Source organism: Talpa occidentalis, unplaced genomic scaffold (genome assembly GCF_014898055.3).
Source record: "Talpa occidentalis isolate TD23 unplaced genomic scaffold, MPIMG_talOcc4v2.1 talOcc4.9, whole genome shotgun sequence".
NCBI classification, from domain to species: domain Eukaryota; kingdom Metazoa; phylum Chordata; class Mammalia; order Eulipotyphla; family Talpidae; genus Talpa; species Talpa occidentalis.
The window spans coordinates 42670702-42694122 of record NW_023605305.1 but is presented as its reverse complement, the minus strand read 5'-3'; the positions used below and the strand labels follow the sequence as shown (position 1 = coordinate 42694122).

The 23421-nt window shown below is 40.4% G+C and overlaps 1 protein-coding gene across 2 annotated transcripts in view; it reads left to right on the top strand.

Moving 5' to 3' along the window:
* The first annotated feature begins 258 nt into the window (after positions 1 to 258).
* Positions 259 to 23421, top strand: part of SAMD13 (sterile alpha motif domain containing 13) — a 45503-nt gene continuing 22340 nt past the window's right edge. The window contains exons 1-2 of one of the 2 annotated variants that reach the window (XM_037499977.1): positions 259 to 313; positions 4938 to 5022. In XM_037499977.1, the coding sequence (XP_037355874.1) occupies positions 304 to 313; positions 4938 to 5022 (95 nt within the window). In that variant the 5' untranslated portion in view covers positions 259 to 303. Of the gene's footprint in view, positions 314 to 3369; positions 3572 to 4937; positions 5023 to 23421 lie in introns of those variants that run through there. The other variant, XM_037499978.2, reaches the window with a different exon arrangement.

Genomic DNA, 23421 nt, shown 5'->3' with positions numbered 1-23421 from the left:
CTCTCCCCTCCCCCACCCCCCAGCGCACCCTACCCCACCCAGTTCCCTGGAGGTTTTAAGTTCGTGCAAATATCCTCCCCAATATTTACAAAGTCCCTGCCCAAGTCCTTCCCTTCCTGGCCTCCCCCCGCCTTCCTTCCCGCCCAGCTGTCGGACCCTCGCCCCACCCAGCCAGCCCGCGGAGGACTACAAGTGCCCCGGGACTACAAGTCCCGGCATGCCGCGCGCGCGGCGGGCTGCTCCGGGGCTGGGCGCGTGGCTGCAGGCGAGCTCCGCGCGGGGGAAAGCCTCCCGGCGCTGGCCATGTGGGGAGGTAAGTGATCCGCTCGTGCCGAGAGGGCAGTGGGAACGCGCCTGTGCTCTCCCTTCTCCCGGATGAAAAGAAACGAAGAAAAATACAATAAAAACAGCCCTGCCCTCCTTCGTCTCTGCTGTGTGTCCAGTGCTCCTGCCGCTTGTTGCACCCGTGAGCGTGGAATCTGTCACCCTGGAGTGGAAAAGGGGGCAGAAGCGCGCCCTGCCCTGCGGAGAGCTGGGATCCGCCCGGGGCTAAGGGGCAAAACTTGCAGGATGCGACCGGGTAGTGGCACGGCTCCGCTGGGTGCAGCGAGCGCCACTCCCCCTCCAGAGACGGGCTCTCCCAGGGAGCCCCTAGACTAAGACGTCCTTCTCGAAAGTCTTAGCCTGAAACTTTTCTTCCCAGTCGCTGGTGTCACAAGCGAGTCGTTTGTCTCTCAGTCGGCGTGGCTGGTCCAAGGGGCTTCTTGACTTCCCTTCTCCTGCCCCCCAGCACCCCCTCTTCAGGCTGCGCCTCACTTTCCCTTAAGACACTTCTAGGGACGCACTCAGCTCAGCTCTGCTCTGGGGAGACTTCTGGAGATTTCTTCTCCTGCCTCGTGGACTCAGGTCCGCGCTCAGCAATGCTGACTGGACCCTCCTAAGGGCTGATTCTGTCTGAGTCGGGAGGCAGGGGGGCTGGCTCCTTGGGGATGGCGCCCCCTCTTCTCTGGGGGGTGAGTGCTGATCTATAAGAGAAATCCTAGGCAGGCACCAGTACCCATGCCCGTCTTGACCCACTTTCCCTCTTGCCGGAGCCCATTCCCAACTGATCCGGAAAGTTCTAATTTGGTATCCCCACACCAAGATCTCCATGATTTTTTTTCTTTTTTTAACACATCCCATATCCCGGACAGAGGTCTTGTTTGTCTGCATTCCTCTCTATCACCAGACACGTTGACACTCTACCACACAGACACGCACATGCATTATACATAACACATAAGTTACACTCATTACACACATACATTACACACACTCTTCATTTTTGTTACACACATGTCTCATGCACCAGTACACACACATATCATCATTTTTATTAGCAGAGAAGAGTTTGTTGGAGGCAGAGAAGAGTTTGTTGGAGATAGTGAAGAGGAAGTAGACATATAGTATATATACTAATATGCATATAATATACATTTATATACACAATACACATACTCATAAATGTCAATTTATTAGTTAGCAACACACTGCAAAGTGAAACCTATTAGAATTTAGAGTGTCTTTGCAGCTTTTATTTTTTTTAATAAAATAGGGATGGTTTCCTACAACACCTGAAGCCCTCACCCTCATCTGTAAGGCAAACTTTTGATCACAGCAGGCAAAACAGCAGAGGATGTCCTTTTCTATATATAGGAAGAAATTCTTGGAAAAAATTTCATATAATCTTTTCTTCTGTGAGTGTGTCTCGGGAAGAGTTGGGTGTAACAATATTTTCTTTGCTTCTCTGCGTTCAGCTGTGATGAACTGAACTTGGTTTCCTTCTAAGCAATAGAAAGATGGTGCTAACAGGACATACTCATCCCCTTCCCTTGCGAGCAGGCCTCACAGCCTGGCCTACCTCCATTTGAATTTAGTTGGAGAAGAGTTCAGGAGTTTCAGGTCAAGTACAAAAGCATTTGAAATCTACTGGTGAAAGAGCTACCTCAAGAAGACTTGATTTTGATTGGTGGTGATAAAGAGCCACCTGTTTGAGCCACATGCAAAAAAACAAAATAGTTACTCAAAAGTATATGAACACTTGAGATTCATCTCTAATTATCATTGTTTGCTTTTTCAAAGGGGCAGGTGGGCAGAGAAAGCACTTGGATTCTTTCTCAGCAATAATCTTTCAGGAAGTTGAACTTTTCTGGTATTATCTTGGAATAAGTAAGGAGAAAAAAAAATCCTGACTTTTGAAACTCAGGTTGCAAATTTAGATGGTAGTTTCTGCTCTTGTACTGCCCTTAAAAATTAGTAAGGAAAAGGGAGAATAACAGCTTTTTTCTCCATATTGTCTGGTAGCTACAATGTTATATAGCAACAGATGATTTTTTCCTAGGATCCTTTTTGAGAACCTGTGTTCTCTGCCCTATCTTGAGTGATTTTATTGGCATTTTGACCCAGAAGTGTCCAATATTGATTGGTGTTTATTTAATTGACAACCATGTATGTGTCCTGTGTGTGTGCAGCACATTGGTGCATGGACATGTTTTCCTGGAGCAGTGGTTCCCAGCCAAGCATGAGAACTGTAAGACTGGATAACTTAAACAAAAGATCACGCCCAGCTTCCTTATTCCATATCCAAATTTTCAAACTGGAATTTAGGATGGGGAATGGGGGCACACTGGCACAATATCTTCTTTTTTATGACTAACTGATATAGTACCAGGTGCTCATAGATAATATGTGGTGGTTGAGTTTGCTGAATTATGTATGCTGTTTCGTGCAGCTGGGATAAACAGTTAAAATTAAATCTCCCAACCTAATTGTTTTCATTTTGTAGAGTAAGGTTTGTCTTGTTTTGATTTTTGCTGACTTCATCTGGCACCACAAATGGCAAAATAAAAGAATGTGGGCATTCTCAGATCTGGTCATCTATTTTGCATCTTTTCTGGAGTATGTTACTTCCCACATAATGATGTAAAGGGATTTTCTGCTGGCAGTGCTTTTCTGATTCTCACAAAGGGATTATTTAAAAGGCAGCCTTGGGAACTTTGTCCACGAGTCTCTATTAGGAAGAAAGAGTATCGCAGGAGTGTTCGCTAGTTATAGCTCCCAAGCACTGGGTTCTTTCTCTTCTTTTTTTCTCCCACATGATAGAAAAAGAAATAGTTTGACATTCATGCTCAGACCAACAGCAAAGACAGAAAGAACGGAGGAAAGGGAGAAAATAAGAGGCTATGGCTATTGCTTGTTTTTCTTTGTACAAGACAGGTGCAGTGAGAATTCTGCAACTCGGGAGCTCGTGATTCATGCACTTCCACTAATTGTGCTGAAGGTAGTTAGCAAAAGTGAACAGGCACACTGTAGCTTTAAAAAGTCAGCCATGAACCAGAAGGCAGTTGGTGCAGCTCGTGTGTGATTCCTAACGTCATGTTGGCTGAGAGCCAGCCTGGTTTTATTTCACTGTGTCAAATTGTACCTCCTTATTGAATTCCTTTGCCAGCCTACTTTGTGAAAGAAAACATTGGGGTTTCTTTGGCTGTTCTTGATAAGCCTATAAAAAATGACATGTTTTAGTTGCTTCTAGGTAGGTTTTCTTTTTACTCTTCCACAAAAAAGAAAATAATATAATAATAATAGTAATACAATGTAGTGTGGTGTTGCAGAGTATCATTGTGAGTGTTTTGTTTTGTTTTGTTTTGTTTCTGAGATGCTTAGAAATGGTGAATGTATAACAGTTTCCAACTGAAGTGAAATCATTCTTTTGGCTTGGAGCTGCACTATCTTCTGTCTACTCTGTAACGGTGTGTGAATGTATGTTAATATCTATATGTATATTAAATGTTGGATTTCTCTATGAATGATGGAAGTGGTTTAGCAACTGCAAGTTTGTGTGTGTGTGTGTGTGTGTGTGTAGTGGAGATGATCCCACACAGTATTATTTGTTAATCATCTACTTCTCTAACAGTGATAAAATCTTGTGAATGTACTAAATGATGCACTTGTCATGTCAGAGTAATCCCTAGGGAAGGAGTGCCGAAGTATAAAGTGATTTGAGAGGAAATGTATTTAATTTATGGCTTCAGCTGTAGAAGAACAAGCACGTTTCAGAACTATTTTTTAAGCAGTTTTGTTCATGCCTTTTTCATCTTGCTAATTGCATATTAATTGTGAGGGGTTTTTATTTTTTCATAGTCTTCATCCTACTAAACAAAAAGACAGTGATGGATGCTACTACTATATCTCTTGAATGTTTTGGTGATTTTTACATAAATCTAATGAGCTGCCTCCCTTCTCTTACACACGCACACGCACGCACGCGCACACACACACACAAACACCTTTCTATGCTAAGGGGCTATCTGACATTTTTGTGAGCATCCTGCTTTACTACAGCATGGACAGGTTTTTGAGGCTCTCGAATATGTGAGGTGGGGGAATACTTGCTGACAAAAGCTTTAAGTGCCCTTCTGCATTGCAATGAAAAAATTATAGGAGCAGTGGGAGTGGACCTAAAAAAAAAAACAACAAAAAACATGCTGTAAGAAAACAAGAATTCAAACCCATGGTGGGAAGGGGCCAGGAAAAGGGGGATTGTTTTCTTGACTTTGACTCATTTACGAGTTGCAATGTCTTAAGTGAGAGCTTGGTACTCAGAGGACGCTGTGCCAATTCACAGAGCACTTGTTTGGAACGAGGATTCGATTTCATTTGCAAATGCTTATTTGTCAAGGGTGGGAGTGCCAGTACAGATGAAAGCACCCAAATCCGTCTCCTCCAGTTCTTTGGGTTTAATCACATCTCTCCAATCGCTGAGGGAGCGAGAGATTTAAACAAATATACATGAACCGGTGTGAAGCTGTAAAAGGGATCATTATGTTTCCAATTCAGAATATATATTCTTCTTTCACATTCTAAGAATTAAACACAAGCTTTTTTCCCTTATTGATTAGTTGCTGAAGTAAAGGATCCCTGCAGCCTTCCCATGCTATCTGTTGACATGGAAAACAAGGAAAATGGCTCTGTCGGTGTAAAAAAGTAAGTGAAACTGCCTTGTGAGTTTGCTTCTGCAAACAACAGAGGGACTTGGTTTCTATTTTTGTACTTCTTGCTTTTCTACTACAATGCACTGCTTAGGAGTTATCTTGGTTGGTCTGTATGGTCACCAGCCTCCCTTCTGCCCCCAACCCCAGTTGCCTTTTTCTGTATTCCATTTCTAAGAGAGAGATGACTCAGAGGTCAAACTGTGCAGAAAGGGTTAGTGTATAAGCTTTGGAACAGGAAGGCTGAGAATTTCAGCCCTGCATTCTGTGTATTGAAACAAAAACACCCAGCAAACATAGACTCTGCCTTCCAAGTCCATAGGTTACGAGAATGGGGGCAGAAAATAGAATGTGAATCTTTTTAATCACCTCTCTCAAAATTGAGAGCTATAGTGAAGGAAGGAAAAGAGCTTCAGGGAGAATACTAAGTTCATCAACTTCTCTGTCCTAATTTTATGAACTGTTAGTTGAATGTGAAACATTTCCATGTGTATCACCACAGTGTTCCATTTTAATGTCTGTTCTCACCTTTGAAACTCCTGATTATATTTGTTGTGAGTTTATGTCTAACTCTTTAAAATAGGAAACTTCATTTGCATTTTGTAGCATATTTTGAAACGTGCTACATATATCAGACTAAGTCATGAACTATCTGTGAATATAGGGGAAAAATTTATATTCTCATTTAGGTGTTGTCTTGAAGTTATAACACTTTGATTACAAGGAGAAAGTAAGTTCCAAGAGTGTGTTATCTGTTTTGTTTTTTTTTATATGCTGTTTAGTTTAAAATTACCCTCAACTTGAGCTTTGGAGAAAACGAATTAAATGCTATCCATGGAAGCATTATGTTTAAGAACAAAATGTATATTTTGCTTTGCTGCAAAGTTGCATTAAAATAAGCTTAATAAAAATCTGCTTTTAAAAATCCTCAGGTAATTTATCAGTAATGTATCAATGCCATGCTGCCATGCTTATTCAGTACTTAAAGTCTGGGGTAGCTAGATGTAGGAGAAATAAGAGAAACAGATGCTTGTTTATGTGTGAATTAGATCAGTGTTGTCCAGTAGTACTTTGAGTGGTGATGGAAATGTTTTACATTGTGCTCTCCAAAATGGTAGACATTAACCACATGTGGTTATCAAAACTTTATATGGCTAATGTACTAACATGACTGGTGATAACTGATGATGAATTGAACTTAGTTTCAAGAGCTAACAACTTTATTGATATACAATTGACAAACTCCATGCATTAAAAATCTGGTAAGTTTTGACATGTGTATACACCCATGAAACCTTTACCACATTTAAGGTAATGAGCATGTCCTTCACCCCCAAAATGTCCTCATAACCCTTTGTAAATTCTCCCTCCTGTCCTTGCCTGCTCCTGTACCCACAGGCAACCACTTATTACTAGTCATCACTAGAGATAATTTACTTTTGCTTGAATTTTATATTAATGATTTTATTCAGAATATATTTGGGAGGGAGAGTGGTCAGATTTCTTTCACCCAGGATAATTAACTTGGGATTCATCCATATTATAGTGTGTGGCAATAGTTCATTACTTGTTCCTGCTGAGTAATATTTCATTATGTGGATATGTCACTGGAACCCTTCCTTTCTCAGCTCTACAGCAAGTTCTTGAATAACATCCTTTATTCGGTATCATTTTGTAGAACTTGGATGAGATAAAAACATCCTCCCTATTCTGAACAAAATTACATTATTCAAGGACCTGCTTTTGTTATAATTCATTTCACTTCAAGTTGCTGTTTCCAAGAACCTATTGATAGCATTAAGTGAGGCCTGACTGTGGAACAATTTGTTCACTATCCTCTTGTTGACAGAGTTTGGGTTGCTTCCTTTTTTGGTTATTACAAATAATGCTACTTTGACTGTTTATGTTCAGGTCTGCATGTGGACCTATCCTTTAGCTTCTCTGGAATAAATGTTAAGGAATGGAATGGCTGGGCTAAATGTTAGGGGTATGTGTAACTTTTAAAGAGACTTCCAAGCTGGTTGTCCCGTTTTACATTCCTACGTTTTACATTCCTACAAGCACGTATAAACATTCAGTTGTTCTATATCTTCACAAACTTGCTATGATCTTTTTTTTTTCATATTAGACATTATATTAAATGAGTTTACTTTTAATTTTCTTTTTTTTTTTTTTAAAGATTTATTTATTTATTTATTTATACAAGCACTAGGTACCGTTAGAAGCGCGGGAGGGTGAGAGAATTCACCAGAGCCAGAGCAGGGAACAGAACAGACAGACTGACGAAATACACTGCTGAGGGGAGCAGCGGGCGTGGGAGGAGAGGTCTGTGGTGCCATGTGGGACCCTCAATGGTGGCCGGAGATCAAACTGGCGCTGCAGAGGCTGCGGGCAGCTTCGCAACCCAGCACTCAACCGCTGTGCCACCAGGGAAAGCCCTTTTTTTTAAAAAAAAAAATTTAAAAAAAGATTTATTTACTTATGCATACAAGAATCGGGGTACAGGCCCGAGGTGTGGGGCGAGGGTGAGAGGATTCACCAAAGATAGAGTGGGGAACAGAACAGGCAGATCGACTGAAATGCACTGCTGAGGAAAGCAGTGGGCGAGACAGGAGAGGTCTGCTGCGCCAAGTGGGTATCTTCCTGGCCAGGGATCGAACTCATGCTGCAGTGGCTGCAGATAGCTTCATGGGTTTTGTCTAAACCCTTTATGCCACCAGGGAGGCCCCACTTTTCATTTTCTTATGAGTAAATGATGTTGAGCATCTTTTCAGGTGCTTATTTGCCATCGGTATATCATTTTCCATATTGTGTAAATCTTTTGTCCATCTCTTTGCTGGGCTAGCTTGTAAAAATATGATTGTTTAGAGAGTTTTTCTATATTCTAGATATAATTCCTTTATCATATACATGACTTGAGAATATTTTCTTGGAATATGTGATTTGTCTTTTCACTCTGTACCAAGTGTCTTTCAAAGTGCAGGAATTTTTAATTTTGATGAAGTACACTTTATTAATTTTTAATTTTATGAACAGTACTTTAGCGTCATATCTAGGAAATGTTTGCCTTGCTTAAAGTCACAAAGACTGTCTCTTTTATTTCCTTAGATTTAGAACTATAATTTTTGAGTTAATTTTTATGTATGGTGCAAGATAAGGAATTAATTGTTTCTGTTCATGGAGGTCATGGTGGAATTTTTATTTTTTTGCCTATGGATAGCCAATTGTTCCAGCACCATTTGTTGAATTGTTTCTGCAACTTTGTTGAAAAATAATTGATTGTATATGTGTGTGTCTATTTCTGAACTCTCTATTTGTATTCCATTGATATTTTTGCATATATTTATCTTAGTGCAACACTGTTCTGATATCCAGCTTTATAATAAATCTTGAAATCAGGTAGTATTATCCATCCAACTTTGCTCTTTTTCAAATTAGTTTTGGTTCTGCTACGCCCTTTGCATTTCCATATGAATTTTAGAATTATTCAATTCTTTTCCAGGTTCTGTGCTGCAATTTGATTGGCATTGCATTGAGTTGTAGATCAACTTAAGAAAAATTTGACAATTTGGCAACATTATGTCTTCCACCCATTCACAAAGCATTTTTCTCCAATTATTTATATTTAATTTTTCTAGGCAAAGTTTTGTAGTTTTTAGAGTGTAGTCTTGCACATTTCGGTCAGATACATCCCTATATATTTCATTTTTACATGCTATTATAAATGGTATGGCTTTTTAAATTGTTGGTTACTAGTATATAGAAATACAACTGATTTTTATACTGCCCATGTATCCTACAGCATTGAAAACTCACTTATTACTTCCAGTAGATTTTTGGTGGAGTACAGCAGATATTTAACATAGATAACTATGTCTTATGAATACAGAAACTTTCACTGTTTCTCTTCCAGTGTGGACCCTTTAGTTCTTTTTCCTACCTCACTGCACGGAATAGGCTGCCAGTAAAATGTTGAATACAAGTAGTGAGATTAGTCATTCTAGATTTGTTCCTGATCTTTTCTTTTAAAGATTTATTTATTTATGCATACAAGAACTGGGATACAGGCCAGAGGTGCGGGGGCATGGGGTGGGTCGAGAGGATTCACCAGAAACAGCATAGGGAACAGAACTGGCAGACTGACTGAAATACACTGCTGAGGAAAGCAGTGGGCGAGACAGGAGAGGTCTGTTGTGCCTGACCGGCCAGGAATCAAACCTGCGCTGCAGAAGCTGCAAATTGCTTCATAGTGCTGTGCTTAACCCCCTGCGCCACCAGGAAGGCACTTGTTCCTGATCTTAAGATAAAACATTTAGGGCCTCCCTGGTGGCGCAGCGGTTGAGCGCAGGTTGCGAAGCTGCCCGCAGCCTCTGCAGCGCCGGTTCGATCCCTGGCTGCTCCCCGGCCACCGGAGGAGGGTCCTGCACGGCACGCAGACCTCTCCTGCCGCCCGCTGCTCCCCTCAGCAGTGTGCTTAGGTCCTTCTGCCTGTTCTGCTCCCCGCTCTGGCTCTGGTGAATTCTCTCACCCTCCCGCGCTTCTGACTGTACCCAGTGCTTGTATAAATAAATAAATAAATCTTTAAAAAAAAAAAAAAAGAAACTTATATAAAAAAAGATAAAACATTTAGTCTTTTTTTAAAACTTTGTTCTTCTTTACTAATGCATTTTTTTTCTGTCTGCATTTAAGATTTTCTCTTTATCATTGACACTTAAGTAATTTGAGACTCAGTATAGTCTTTATCTTGTGCATGTAGTTTGCTTTATGTATGTATTATGTATTTTGGATTTGTGGGCTTAGTTTTCATTAAGTTTGGAAAATTTTTCAACCATTATTTTTTCAGATATTTTTGATACCTCTACTTCTTTAGGGGACACCAGGTATATTTCATCACTTTGTGCGGTCCTTTGTGCTGTGCTATAATTTACTGATGCTCTATTCTTTTAATATTTTCTTATTATTGAAGTACCATGCTCACACCTCCTCAGATGTAGGTCACCACACTACACCCACTTCCAAACACCCTTGCCCTTTGCATAGACCACTGGTTTCCTCCCCCTTTTGACCCTACCCTCAAGTTTCCCCTTCAGTAGCCTCAATTCTGCAGTCATATTTCCAGTGTTTGTTTTAGTTTAATTTTGTCAGGTGCTTTGTTTTATTTCTCAACGTTTCACATGTGAGTAAAATCATCAGATCATCTAGTATCTATTAATAATTTAAAAAATTTTTTTTCTCTGTTTGTTTTGGATAGTTTCTATTGCTTTGCCTTTAAATTCCTTAATCTTTTCTCCAGGAATATATAATCTCTTGTTAATCCAACCCAGTGCTTTTTTTATTTCAGACATGGTTTTCATTTCGAGAAGTTCAACTTGGATCCTTTTTTATATCTTCCATGTCTCCACATATTCAATCTCCCCTATAGTTTTCAGACATAAAATACAGTCATCATAATTGTTCCAGTATCTTTGTCTACTAAATTCTGTAATTTCTCAGTTTCAATTGATAAGTTTTTCTTGTATTATATGTCGTATTTTTCTGCTTCTTTGCATGACTGGTCATTTGTGATTGAATATCAACTATTGTGCATTTAACCTTTTTAGGTACTAGATATTTTTATATTCCTATAAATATTCTTTTTTTTAAAGATTTATTTATTTTTTTATACAAGAGCTGGGGTACAGGCCAGAGGCATGGGAGGGTGAGAGGATTCACCTCACCAGAGGCAGAGCGGGGAGCAAAACAGGCAGACTGACTGAAATACACTGCTGAGGGGAGCAGCGGGCGAGACAGGAGAGGTCTGCTGCACCGTGTGGCATTCTTGCTTGCAGGCTGGAATCGAACTCACACTGCAGAGGCTGTGGACAGCTTCACAGCGGGGCACTCAATCAGCTGCGCCACTGGGGAGACCCCCTATAAATATTCTTGATCTTTGTCCTGGCATGTTTTTAAATTACTAATTTTATTCCTTAAAATATTGTTCATTGTTTTTTAAGATAAGACCCATCTTTGTACTCTAACCAAGGAATTACCCGAGACAGATTGGGAAATAGAGCAGGTGGATTTACTGAAATGCACTGCTGAGAGGATCAGCGGGTGGGATAGGAGAGCTCTGCTGGCTCATATGTAGGTTAGCTCCTTGGCCAGGATCGAACTCAGGCCGTAGAGGTGATATCGCTGAGACTTAACCCCTAGGCCACCAGGGAGGCCCCAGTTAGAAGGCATATTAAAATGCAGATTACTGAGCCACACCTCTACAGTTTCTGATTGCTCATGGGCCTGAGAACTTGCATTTCTAACATGTTCTCTGATGATGTTGATGCTGAGGTCCTAACAGTTATTGAACTTGGTTAACAGACAAAATTTGGTTAAAACTTGAACAAGGTGAAGAATTTTCAACTTCTCCACTATTGGCATTTTGAACAAGGTAATTCTTTGTTATGGGGTGTGTGTGTGTGTGTGTGTGTGTGTGTGTGAATGAGAGTGATGGTATCCAGTCCATTTTATGGTGTTTATTTATTTATTTATTATCATTTTACGGTGTTTAAACACATCTTGTCTCTATTTACTATGTGCTAGTAGTGACTCCCTCTCCATTTCCGACAATCCAAAATGTCTCCAGACATTGCCAGATGACCCCTGGGGGTCAAAATCTACCCCATTGAGAAGCATAGCTCCAATCTAAGCTCCACATGAGGAATGTGTGATACTTCTAGGAATCAAAAACTAATTAATATATTTTGGCTTTTCTGCTTAAGACTCTGAAAAGACTCATTTCAACCTGGAAGCTTCCTCTGCCTGCATTCCCCTTGCTTAACACAGAAGGGGAATGGTGGTAAAATGTAAGCATTTGAAGGAATCTGGGTGAAGGATATGTGGGATTTTTGTACTGTTCTTGAAAATTTTCTATAAGTCTGAAATTGTTAATTTTTTAAAAAGATTTATTTATTTATGCATACAAGAGACAGGGTACAGGCCAGAGATGTGGAAGGTGAGAGGGTTCACCAGAGACAGAGGATTCATAGAACAGAACAGGCAGACTGACTGAAGTACACTGCTGAGGTTTGCAGCGGGTGAGATAAGAGAGGTTAGCTTCGCCTCTGGCCGCCGGGGATCAAACTCATGCTGCAGAGGCTGCAGACTGCTTCATAGTGTGGTGCTTAACCCCTTGCACCACCTGGGAGGCCCCTGAAATTATTAACTTTTTTAAAGCTAGCCAGATGCTAGTTGAGAATGAAAATTTGTTTTCCTTTAGGGAAGAAGCAAAACTAGCCCAGATTTGGAGACCAAGGTGAAATTAAATGAAGCTCAGAAAAGTGCCCTGGGGTTAAGTCTCAGACTCTATGGCTGAGCTAACCCACATAGGGTACAAGAGACCTCTCACCCGCTGCTCCCCTCAGCTGTGAATTTCAGTAAATCTACCTATTTCTGCTCCCTACTCTGTCTCTGGTGAATCTTCTCATCTTTGGCCTACACCCCAATTCTCTATGAAAAAAAAAAAAAGAAAGAAACAGGGAAAAAAGCAATGGAAAGAGATTTTTGACTCAGACAAGTAAGGTTCAGAAGACTTGGGTTTGACCTTGCTTGTATTTCTTAACTACCAAAAGAATGTTTAATAAGTAAATCACTTAATTTCTCTCTGCCTTAGTTCTTTTGACTGTAAAATAGGGTAGATGGTTATTGTGAAGATGGAAAGAAGGCACCTGTAGACTATGAAGTGATACAGCAGTGATAGTCTTTACATTCAAATTCACAAAGCATCAGAGCACCACAGGGATTCATGTGTTGTGCTATTTTTTTCAAATATTATTTTATATAACTATTGCAACATTAGATATGACAAATGTTATTGCAGTCTTTTTTCCCCTATGGGATAAACTGGGGTTCAGAGGAGTAACTGAGGGTCACATGAGAAAGTTGGCAACTTTGAGGTTTAAATTCAATTCTTCTGACTCCAAGGTGAATTATTTTTTCTTCAGTCCCACTTTTGTCCTATAAATATCCTCACTTAATTCCAAAAGCTGGAGGAGACCTTGTTGTAGAAATCTTGGGACAGTCTTACACCAGTGCTGGACAATGGATTCTTGTGTCATTGTTGCAAGAGAAGGGAAAAAATGATAAAACATCTTTCAGGCCTTCTAATTTGGCAAAGTTATTTATCTAAAAGACTTTGACAGGATAAATGTAACCTTACTCCCTTGACAATTTCATTTATTTATTTTTTAAATTTTTCTTGAGAAAATGTTTGACATTATTGTTTATGTTTTGAAAGTATAGGATTTCCTCTTGAGATTATTTATTTGAGCTCTTTCTTATTTCTTGATTGGTCCTGATTTGATGTATACTTCCATCTCAATACTGCTTTTGCTGTCTCCCATAAATTATAGGATGTTGTATCCTCGTTGTCATTTGTCTTGAAGTACTTTTTAAATTTCTTCTTTGATTTCCTCATTAACCCAACAATCATTCAGTATTGTGTTGTTCAGTATCCACATATTAGAGTTTTCCCTGATTTATTTTGTGATTGATTTCTACTTTGATGTCTTTATGGGTGGTGAGAGAAGACACTAGGTATGATTTCATTCATTATAAATTTTTTGATATTTGTCTTCTGACCCAATATGGGATCAATCCTGGAAAGTGTTCCATATGCACTCGAGAAGAATGTGTATTCAGGTTTTTCAGGGTCACAGTGTCCTAAAAATGCCTATGAAGTCTATGTGGTCTAGTACTTTCTTTAAGACTATTGTGTTCTTATTTATTTTCTATCTGGTTAACAGATCCATTGGTGACAGTGGGGTATTGAAACCCCCTGCCACAGATGTGTTTTACTGTTGTCTATTTTCAGACTTGCTAGTAATTATCTTATATTTTTTGATGAACCTTCATTTGATGTATATATGTTGATGAATGTTATGTATTTCTGAATTATTGTTCCCTTAATCATTCTATAGTGTCCATCTCTGTCTCTTTTTACCTATTTTAGGTAGAAGTCTATTTTATTTGATACTTATATGATTGTCCCCACTTTCCTTTGGTTCCCATTTGCTTTTAAGGATTGTTTTTGAAACCTTTACTCTGAGGCAGTGTTTATTTTGGAGCTAAGTTGTGCTGCCTGGAAATAGCAGAAAATTAGATTCCATTTTTTAATCCAACCAGACACTCTGTGTCTTTTAATTGGTGAGTTCAGCCCATTTGCACTAAGAGAGATTATTGATAGATGAAGGTCTGTTGCCATCTTGTCCATGAATTTTGTGGTTCTGTTTCCTTGTACATTTTTTTGTGAATGTTCTTCCCTTCTATTTAGATACAAAAGCTCATTTTAGCATTTCAGGTGTGTGGGGGGGTAGTGGGAGGGTCTAGTATTAGCAAACTCCTTCAGTTTCTGTTTGTCTGAGAAGCTCCCTATTTCTCCCCTATATCTGAAGGTGAGTCTTGCAGGATGGAGTAATATTGGCTGCCAGTTTTTAATCTTTAAGTATTTTGATCACATCTTTCCAATGTCTCCTTGCTGGTAGTGTTTCTTCAGAGAAGTCAGATGTTAGATTGATCAGATTCCTTTATAGGTATTCTGCTTCTTCCCTTTACCCATCTTCAGTATTCTTTCATTGTCTTGAATTTTTGGAAGTTTCACTGTGTGTCTTGGTGCCAGCCTCGCTCTGTTTTATGTAAACTGGTATTTTTTTTTAATTTTTTAAAGATTTATTTATTTATGCATATAAGAGTTGGGGTACAGGCCAGAGATGCAGGGGGTGAGAGGATTCACCAGAGACAGAGTGAGAAACAGAACAGGCAGACTGACTGAAATACACTGCTGAGGGGAGCAGCAGGCGAGACAGGAGAGGTCTGCTGCACCATGTGGGTTGCTCCCTGGCCGGCTGGGGATTGAACTGCTGCAGAGGCTGCGGATTGCTTCATAGTGTGGTGCTTATCCCCTTGCACCACCAGGGCGTCCCTGGTATTCTTTTCTAGCTTGTGTGTTTAGTTCCTTTTCTAGATTTGTGAAATTTTCCTGTTATTTCTTTAAATAAGTTTCCTGTCCCCTTCTAGAGCTCTCTCTTCCCCTTCTGGATACCGATTATTATTATATTGCTTTTCCTTGTGGCATCAGATAATTCTAGAAGTGTTTCTTCATTTATTTTCTGTGCATTTTCACCTTCAAGGTCATTGATTTGATCTTTCATTTGCTCTATTTTACTTCCTTAGCTTTCTCTAGAAATTTTTTAATCTCCTCTATTGATCTTTTTACATTCTGCATCTCCATTTTCTTTTTTTTTAAAGAGGGTTTTTTTTTTTTTTTTAAGATTTATTTATTTATTTATATAAGCACTGGGTACAGTCAGAAGCATGGGAGGGTGAGAGAATTCACCAGAGCCAGAGCGGGGAGCAGAGCAGGCAGAAGGACCGAAGTACACTGCTGAGGGGAGCAGCGGGCGGCAAGAGAGGTCTGCGCGCCATGCGGGACCCTCCTCCGGTGGCCGGGGAGCAGCCGGGGATTGAACCTGCGCTGCAGAGGCTACGGGCAGCCTCGCAACCCAGCACTCAACCGCTGTGCCACCGGGGAGGCCCGCATCTCCATTTTCTTATTTAAAGCTTCAGTTTTGCAGGGAGGGAAGAGCACAAGAGACTATGGGGACAGTCCATGGGTGTCTTGGTGGTGGGAATTTTATGGGAATACACCTGAGAGGAGAAATTAAACAATGCATAAAAATGAACAATACCATAAAAATACATAAATACAAATAAAAAATAAAGCTTCAGTTTTGATATTCTGTTCATTCATCTTCTCTCACAGGACATTCATTTGTTTTTCTGAATTTTCTTGTATAAATCAGCTTTTCTGAGCTCTCCTCCATTTCTTTGAATTTTGAATTCTTTGAATTTGAAATGTCAAATTTTAAACAATTTTGAATTGTTTATCTGATAAGAAGAAGAAATCTTCCATGTTATTGTGTTTGCCTTCTAGAAATTTGTTCTCTCTCTGTGGTATAGTATTTCCCCCGAGGACTAAGGTAGCTATTTGTTGTGTTTTCTCATCTTCTCATTATTTGCTTTCTGTACATTAAGGTTGCAGAGTGTCCCTTTTCCGTGTGATGGTGCTGTGTGTCAGGGGGAGGTGACTATAGCTGAGCCTTCCATGGTTGGGGTGGGCCCTGGAGGGGCCGTCACTCATCAGAGTGCTGTGCACCGACTTTGCTCATGCCTGTGTCAGTGCAGCTGGCCCTTCTGTCTGAGACTGAGACCTGTGTCTCTGCAGTCTGTGGGCTGTCTTTGGTGCTGCTCCAGTGCAGCCTCACTGTATCTACTTGATTCCCAGCAGGAAATGGGTCACAGGTATCTTACCTTTCTAAGCTTTGCCTTCCTCACTGGGACACCCCTCGGCCTGAGTCACCACAGCACTCATGCGCTATCTCCCACAGCTAGATCCACAGCAGACAGCTTTCTCCTCTCCAGAGTGGGTGTGGACAACTCTAGTTTCCACTCCAACAGCTGCCTTCTCCCCCCACTCATATTTTTGTTCTGCCCGGATTTGAACTTTCTCACCATCTCTTTTGTCTCCCCCCCTTATTTTTTGGAGGTCTTTTATTTTATTTATTTTATTACTATTTTTTTTATTTTTATTTTTTTTGTCTCTCTGTCAGGGTTGGTCCCAGCTGATACGAGGTACTCTGGTTTCTCCCCACACTGAGGGATGCTCTTGTAACAGGGTGGTCCCCAGGAAAGGGGGAGGTTCCCTGCCCCACCCAAGAGAGGGTGGAGCTGAGCAGGAAGAGGAGAAGCTGCAGAGGAGACTGAGGAAGGAGCAGGATGGAGCCAGAAGGAGACCTGGAGGAGGCGCATGGAGCCTAGAGACACGTAAAGAAACTGCGCTTGTCTTTTGGTCGTGGACTGGGTGACACAGATGTGGGTGAGACCCGTGGGGAGGTGACAATGGCAGCTTTTATCTTGATGTTGATTTTGCTCTTTTCCTTCCGGGCTTGTCCGGTTGTTTGTGACCCTTTGCTGTGGGTCCCCACTGGAAGATGCTTTAGACTTGTAGCAGGCTTTGGGGCCTTGTTCTGGGCCGATCCCATATGGATGGACTTTTACCCACGAGGGGATGGGTAACTTTGGGTGCTTCATTTAGAAACTAGACTCTTTGCCTTACCTGTGTTGTTTCCTAGTTTAATTAAAGTTCCTTCCCATTAAAGTCTCCTATGTTTTGTGTTGATGCGGCGGATGGCAGAACCCATTTAGAATAGGCAGGTTTGCGGGGCTTGGGCTGCCCCTCTCCCTGTCCTATAACACTCTGAGTGCAGTGCCTGTCTGTGCTTCTCGATTTATTCTTCCAAGACCAAAGCAGAGAACTTCCTCTGATGCTTTCTTCCCTCCCTTTTTGCCTTGTGGATTTTTGACATCTTTCTTCAGCACACTTGTTTTTTCATCTGATTCTTCTTTCTCTTCTCCTCATAAAATCTCTCTTATTCAGATAGCTCCTCCTGGTAGTTTCTCCTCAATGTGTGGCTTTGTCTTGAATGGTCCACAGGCACACAATGTTTGATGAATCGCTCTTGTCAGTGATCCTCAGTATTTTTCTCCTAAAAATAGTCGTCCCTCAGTTTCCTCTTTTAAATTTTCATTAAATCTAGAGTTTCTTAAATCTCAGTGGTTGAAGTTAGAATTGAATTCATTTTTTGAATATAGCTGAATTTCTTCTTTGAAAGATATAAAATATTTAAAGATATCTTAACTGAGTTGAGTTTTTCAGGCCTAAATCAACATTGATTCATCAATTTGGAAATTTTTGAGACTAAGCACACCCCAGGTATTAATTAGGTAGTGTCTTTGGTATTGTACTATTTATCAAAAAATCAAGAAAGGCTTTTTTTTTTTCCCACATTTGGAATCAGTTGTTCTTAGTTATTTTTTTAAAAAATGGATTGTTCAGGCAATTGTTTGGTGGCATGATTGAAAAATCATTCACTTTCTGTGAATCAACATTTTAGATTTTTTTCAAAATATTCTAACATAGCTAAATATAACTGTATGTCCATTAAAAATTATTTCGTCTTTTACACATGAATCCAAGCCTTTTACTGCTGGACAAATCAATAAACTTAGATTCTATTTAAAATCATTTAGAATACTCTGCTGGACATTTAATTTTTATTACAAGAGACTGGTTTCATTGATTCTTTTTTCATTGTTGAGAAGAAAATTGCCAAAGCCATTACATATTTGCTAAAGATATTCCTCAGTATTATCCACTTGATCATCTTTACCATTTTTACACAACAAACATGACAAGATACCAAAGACTGAGTGGCTTAAACAACAGAAATTTATCTCAAACAGTTCTTCAGACTGGGAAACCCAAGATAAGGTGCTAGTCCATTCAGTTACTGGTGAGGGCGTTCTTCCTGGTTTGTAGATGGCCATCTTCTTACTGCTCCCTCAAGTGGAGTTTGCTCAGTATATGTACAAGTTTCTTCTTTTTCCTTTTTAAAGATTTATCTATTAATGCATACAAGAACTGGGGTGTAGGCCATAGGTGTGTGTGTGTGTCGGGCGGGGTGGGGGCGGTTAGAAGATTCACCAGAGACAGAGTAGGGAGCAGAACAGGCAGATCTACTGAAATACACTGCCGAGGGGAGCAGCAGTTGAGAGAGAAGTCTGCCCATGCCATGTGGTTCAGCTCCCTGGACAGGGATCAAACTCGTGCTGCAGTGGCTGCTGATAGCTTCATAGTGCTGAGGCTTAACCCCCTCAGCCACCAGGGAGGCCCAAGTTTCTTCTTTTAAGGCCACCAATCCTAACAGACAGTGTGACCTGACTTAATTGCCCTTTGTACTGAAAACCGTATCTCCAAATCCAGTCACATTGAGGGTTAGGGCTATAGCATAGGAATTGGGTGGGTGCGCTGTGCAGTCTTATATGGTGTCATGATAAATAACTGTTTGTTTTTCCCTTAGATGAAATGATAACTTGTGTTAAGAATTGAGTCAATATGGGCCTCCCCGGTGGCGCAGCGGTTGAGCGCTGGGTTGCGAAGCTGCCTGCGCCCGAGGCGCCGGTTCGATCCCCGGCTGCTCCCCAGCCACCGGAGGAGGGTCCCACATGGCGCGCAGACCTCTCCTGCAGCCCGCTGCTCCCCTCAGCAGTGTACTTCAGTCCTTCTGCCTGCTCTGCTCCCCGCTCTGGCTCTGGTGAATTCTCTCACCCTCCCACGCTTCTGACTGTACCCAGTGCATGTATAAACAAAAACAAACAAACAAAACAAATAAATAAAGCATGCCTCTATTAAAAAAAAAAAAAAAAAAAAGAATTGAGTCAATTTACTCTTTTGATTTATACTATTTTGACCGTTGCAAATAACTGCCTTATAGATGTATGTATTTTAGAAGAGTGAAATGTTGAAAACTGTAAAATCTTGTATTTTAAGCATGAAAACAACAGAAATGTAGAAAACTATAAAATCTAACTATATTGTATTTTAAGCATGGAAACAACAGAAATTTTAATCAAGACCAGCACAACTGACAGACAGGCATTTTATATCCTTTATACATTAGCAACCCTGAAGAATTGGCATTTTTGCATACATAGTTTGTGGTGTGTATGTGATATTACTATAGAAAACTGAATTTGTCTAAGCACTAAAACCACACCTAAGTTCTTTGGAATAGTGACTGCTGTGCTTTGGCCCAGAGTAGGGAGGGGATACTCTTCAGGTGGTCTTTGAGCCAGTGTCTTTACTATTACTGGGACACGAAGTACTAATTTTAATGTTTCAGCTTTTTATTTTATTCAATTTAATGTGTTTAGTATTAATTCATTGGGATATTAAGCAGTCATTTGTGTTTAGCGTGAATTGTAGCATGAACTGTGTTTGATAGCGAATACAAAGAGAAATCCACTGCGTCCCCTCGAATGGACTGTCCTTATTTACACTAGTTCAGAGGACTTTATTAGAACTAGAGAGTTAAGAACCGGTGAGGAAAGAGGCAGTTACAGGCTTCTTTGTTTTCAGAAAGAATAGGATGGGTCTGGGGGAGACAATCCTGGCAGAGATATGACAAGGACAGAGTGCCATGTGATTTCAGACGATTGCCGTCAACCTGGGCAAAGATAGTGTATCAGAGAGGGAAGAAATGATGCAGGAAAGCGCCCCCTCTGTCCCTAGGACATGCTCCTGTTGTCGCTGCTGAGTCAGGTTCCAGAGCCTCCCAGCCACACTTTTAGCATAGCCCGACTCACATCACCATGACGACTTTTACTTCTTCCATCTCTCTGTTCTTCCTATCCCTTAACCACTTCTTGGAATAAGGCAGGAAACATGTGACTCTCTTCATCATGCAGCTAATAAGAGGTTTTCCTCTTCACTAGACAATGAGTTCCAGTACTTATGAAGTGGCTGGCTCATAGTAGGCAGGTTAAAATAATTCATGATTGGAATAAAAGATTGGCTGGCAACAATGAGAAGAGGACATTTAACCAGTACCTTGAATATACAGTGCCTTGATTGGCATGAGCAGAGCTATAGATGTGGCAAAATCTGGGATGTTGCTCACTTCTTGGAATGGGAAATGAGCCTGGAATCAGATCACTGAAAGCCAAGCTGAAGAATTTGAAATATACAGAAGGCATGAAGAAATCATTTGCTTTCTCAGTGCTTTCATTGCTTGGGCATGCTGCTGCTAAATGCAGTCAGCTCTTATTTACCTGAATGTTAAAAAAAAAAATGTCCTTTCAAGAATCTTTGAATTATGCTTTCTCTTTTTGAGCCTGCCTTTTAGCCAGATCCCAGCTTGTTAGGATTAAGGGAGAGGGAGAACGGAATGAAGATAAAACTAAAGCTCAATTTAGTTGCTTCTTTCTTAGATATGTCATGGGCAAAGCAATCAATATTAATTTATTAAATCAGAATTATATTGCATTTAGCCTGAGGCCATTTTAAGATCTGAGCAAAGAGTAGGTTAATTTAATTTTGAAAATAAGTTATAAAGATCAAGGCTATACACAGAGTGTATTTCTGAAGTGGAAACATAAGTAACAATGATAATTAGCTTTGTAAAAGAGTAATGTGATAAATAGATCATAACATTACAGGGCAGGGAGAAGGGCACCCAGAACCCCCAAACCTGCCTGCTCTAAATAGGTTCTGCCATCCGCCATATTGATACAAAACATATAAGATCTTTAATGGAAAGGAACTTTAATACAATTAGTGTGTAATACAGGAAAGGCAGAGAATATAGTTTCTAAATCAAGTACCCATAGTTACCCGTCCCCTCATGGGTAAAAGTCCAGCCAAATAGGATTGACCCAGAGCAAGGGCCAAAAGCCTGCCACAAGTCTAAAGTACCTTCTGGCAGGGACCCATAGAAAAGGGTCAGAAACAGCCAGACAAGTCTGGAAGGAAAATAGCAAAATCAAAATCAAGATAAAAGGTGCCATTGTTAACCTCCCCATGGGTCGGTCTCCCACATCTGTTTCACCCAGTCCAGGACCAAGAAGCCAGTGGTTTCTTCATGTATCTCTCTGCTGCATGTGCCTCCTCCAGGTCTCCTGGCTCTCCATCCTGCTTCTTTTCTTCTTGAGTCTCCTCTCCAACTTCTCCCTGCTCACCTCCACCCTCCCTTGGGTAGGGCGGAACCTGGAAAATCCCCTTTTCATGGGGACCACCCTGTTACAATAATACATGAACTAGTGCCTTCAAAGTTTCCTCTGAACTTTGAAGCAGAAATGCAATTTATGAGTATAAATGGGTTTTGAAATCATACGTGGATTATATTTCTCCAAAGAATCCTTTTGGTCTGATCAGCTCTGAGAATCTATAATATCATAAGTACCATATATTATAACTGTGCTAGAGTCAGAGGAAGAGTTTCACCTATTTCCCTCCTGCCTTCACTAAAAAGGGGGAAATGGAGACTTTTATACGTGCACTTAAAATGATAATGTGCCACCATGAAAACACTCATAAGGTCTCAATCTACATATATCTGCCAAATTTGTTATTTATTGTATCTCTCTAGTTCTCTTTAAAAGTGAGGTGATTGTTTAATTAAGAGATAATTGTTTCCCAGTGTGAATTATTCACGCATGATATAATTTCTGTCAATATACGATGTACCTAACCATATGCATGAGGACTAAAAGGTGACTGGGTTAAATAGAAGCACTGATTTGATTAAGTGTGGAATTGTAGACAAATTCTGCCCTTCATTTCTTGTTAATTTTGTTGTAGTGTTGTAATAAAATAAATACATGTGAGTAGTTTAGATTCCATGCATGAAAAATTATTTATGAATTTATCAACTTTATACGTTATATTTTAAGAAACATTTTGTTACAATGATCGTGAATAGCTATCAAGTGATAATGGGAATTTTATATCTGCCATCTCATTTCATCAGTGCAAAATTAGCTGCCACGAAGGGAACCACCATCTGGGAGGTGTTTTAAACAGTGCCATTTAAATTCTTCTGGAATCTGACATGCACAAGTTATAACAAAAGCTTTGGAGAGAATAATCCACTTATAAAGAAATAAAGTGTCTCAGTTTGGCCACAAATATCAGTTCTAGAGGAGATATATGAGTTTCTCAGTGGGGAAGGGTGACGCTTAAATTCATCCTGTGAAATGGTCTCATGTCAGATATTATCCGGCCATGGCACTTTGATTACCTTCTCTTTACCCCCCCAGCCCCACATGACCATGTTGCCTTGGATCCTCTCCGGCTTTCTCGTAAGGGCCAGGCAATATCATCTGTCACACCTTAACATAAATAACCTAGAAGTGGCATTGTGTGTCTGCCTACATCTGCCTCTGTAAGTCATCCCTTCTCAAATAAGGATCCCTCTCTAAATAGTCTAGCGTCTATGAGAAGCAGTAGCAATAGATGCCTTTCAGAATTGCTGTTGAAAATCTTCAAATGTCCTAATCAGGCAGACCTATCCTGCCCTTCTGGGATGTGTCTGTAATGGACTTGTCCACCCTCCATTCCAACAGGACTTAAAATTTTCTGCTTACACAACTGCTTCCCCTCCCCAGACTGCCTGCTTCTTGAGGGCAGAGACTGTGCATTCCTATCCCTGTAGCCCTGCATCTAATGCATTACTGAGAAGACAGTATACTTTTAGTAGTATACCTTTAGACAGTATACTTTTAGATCTATATCTAGATCTATATATATAACCAGCCACAATGAGGGTGAATCAGATATTTCTGAGGCATTATCCAATGAGACTCTGCCCACCGCTAGAAGTAACTGATTAGAAAACTTGAAAGATTTATCAGAACAGTCAACTCCTTTCTAAACACACACGGAATCTAATCCTGACTTTATCTACTGTGTGGTGGTTTAGGGTGAGTTTCTTAGCTTTCTTGACTTTTCTCAGTCTTAGTTCTATAA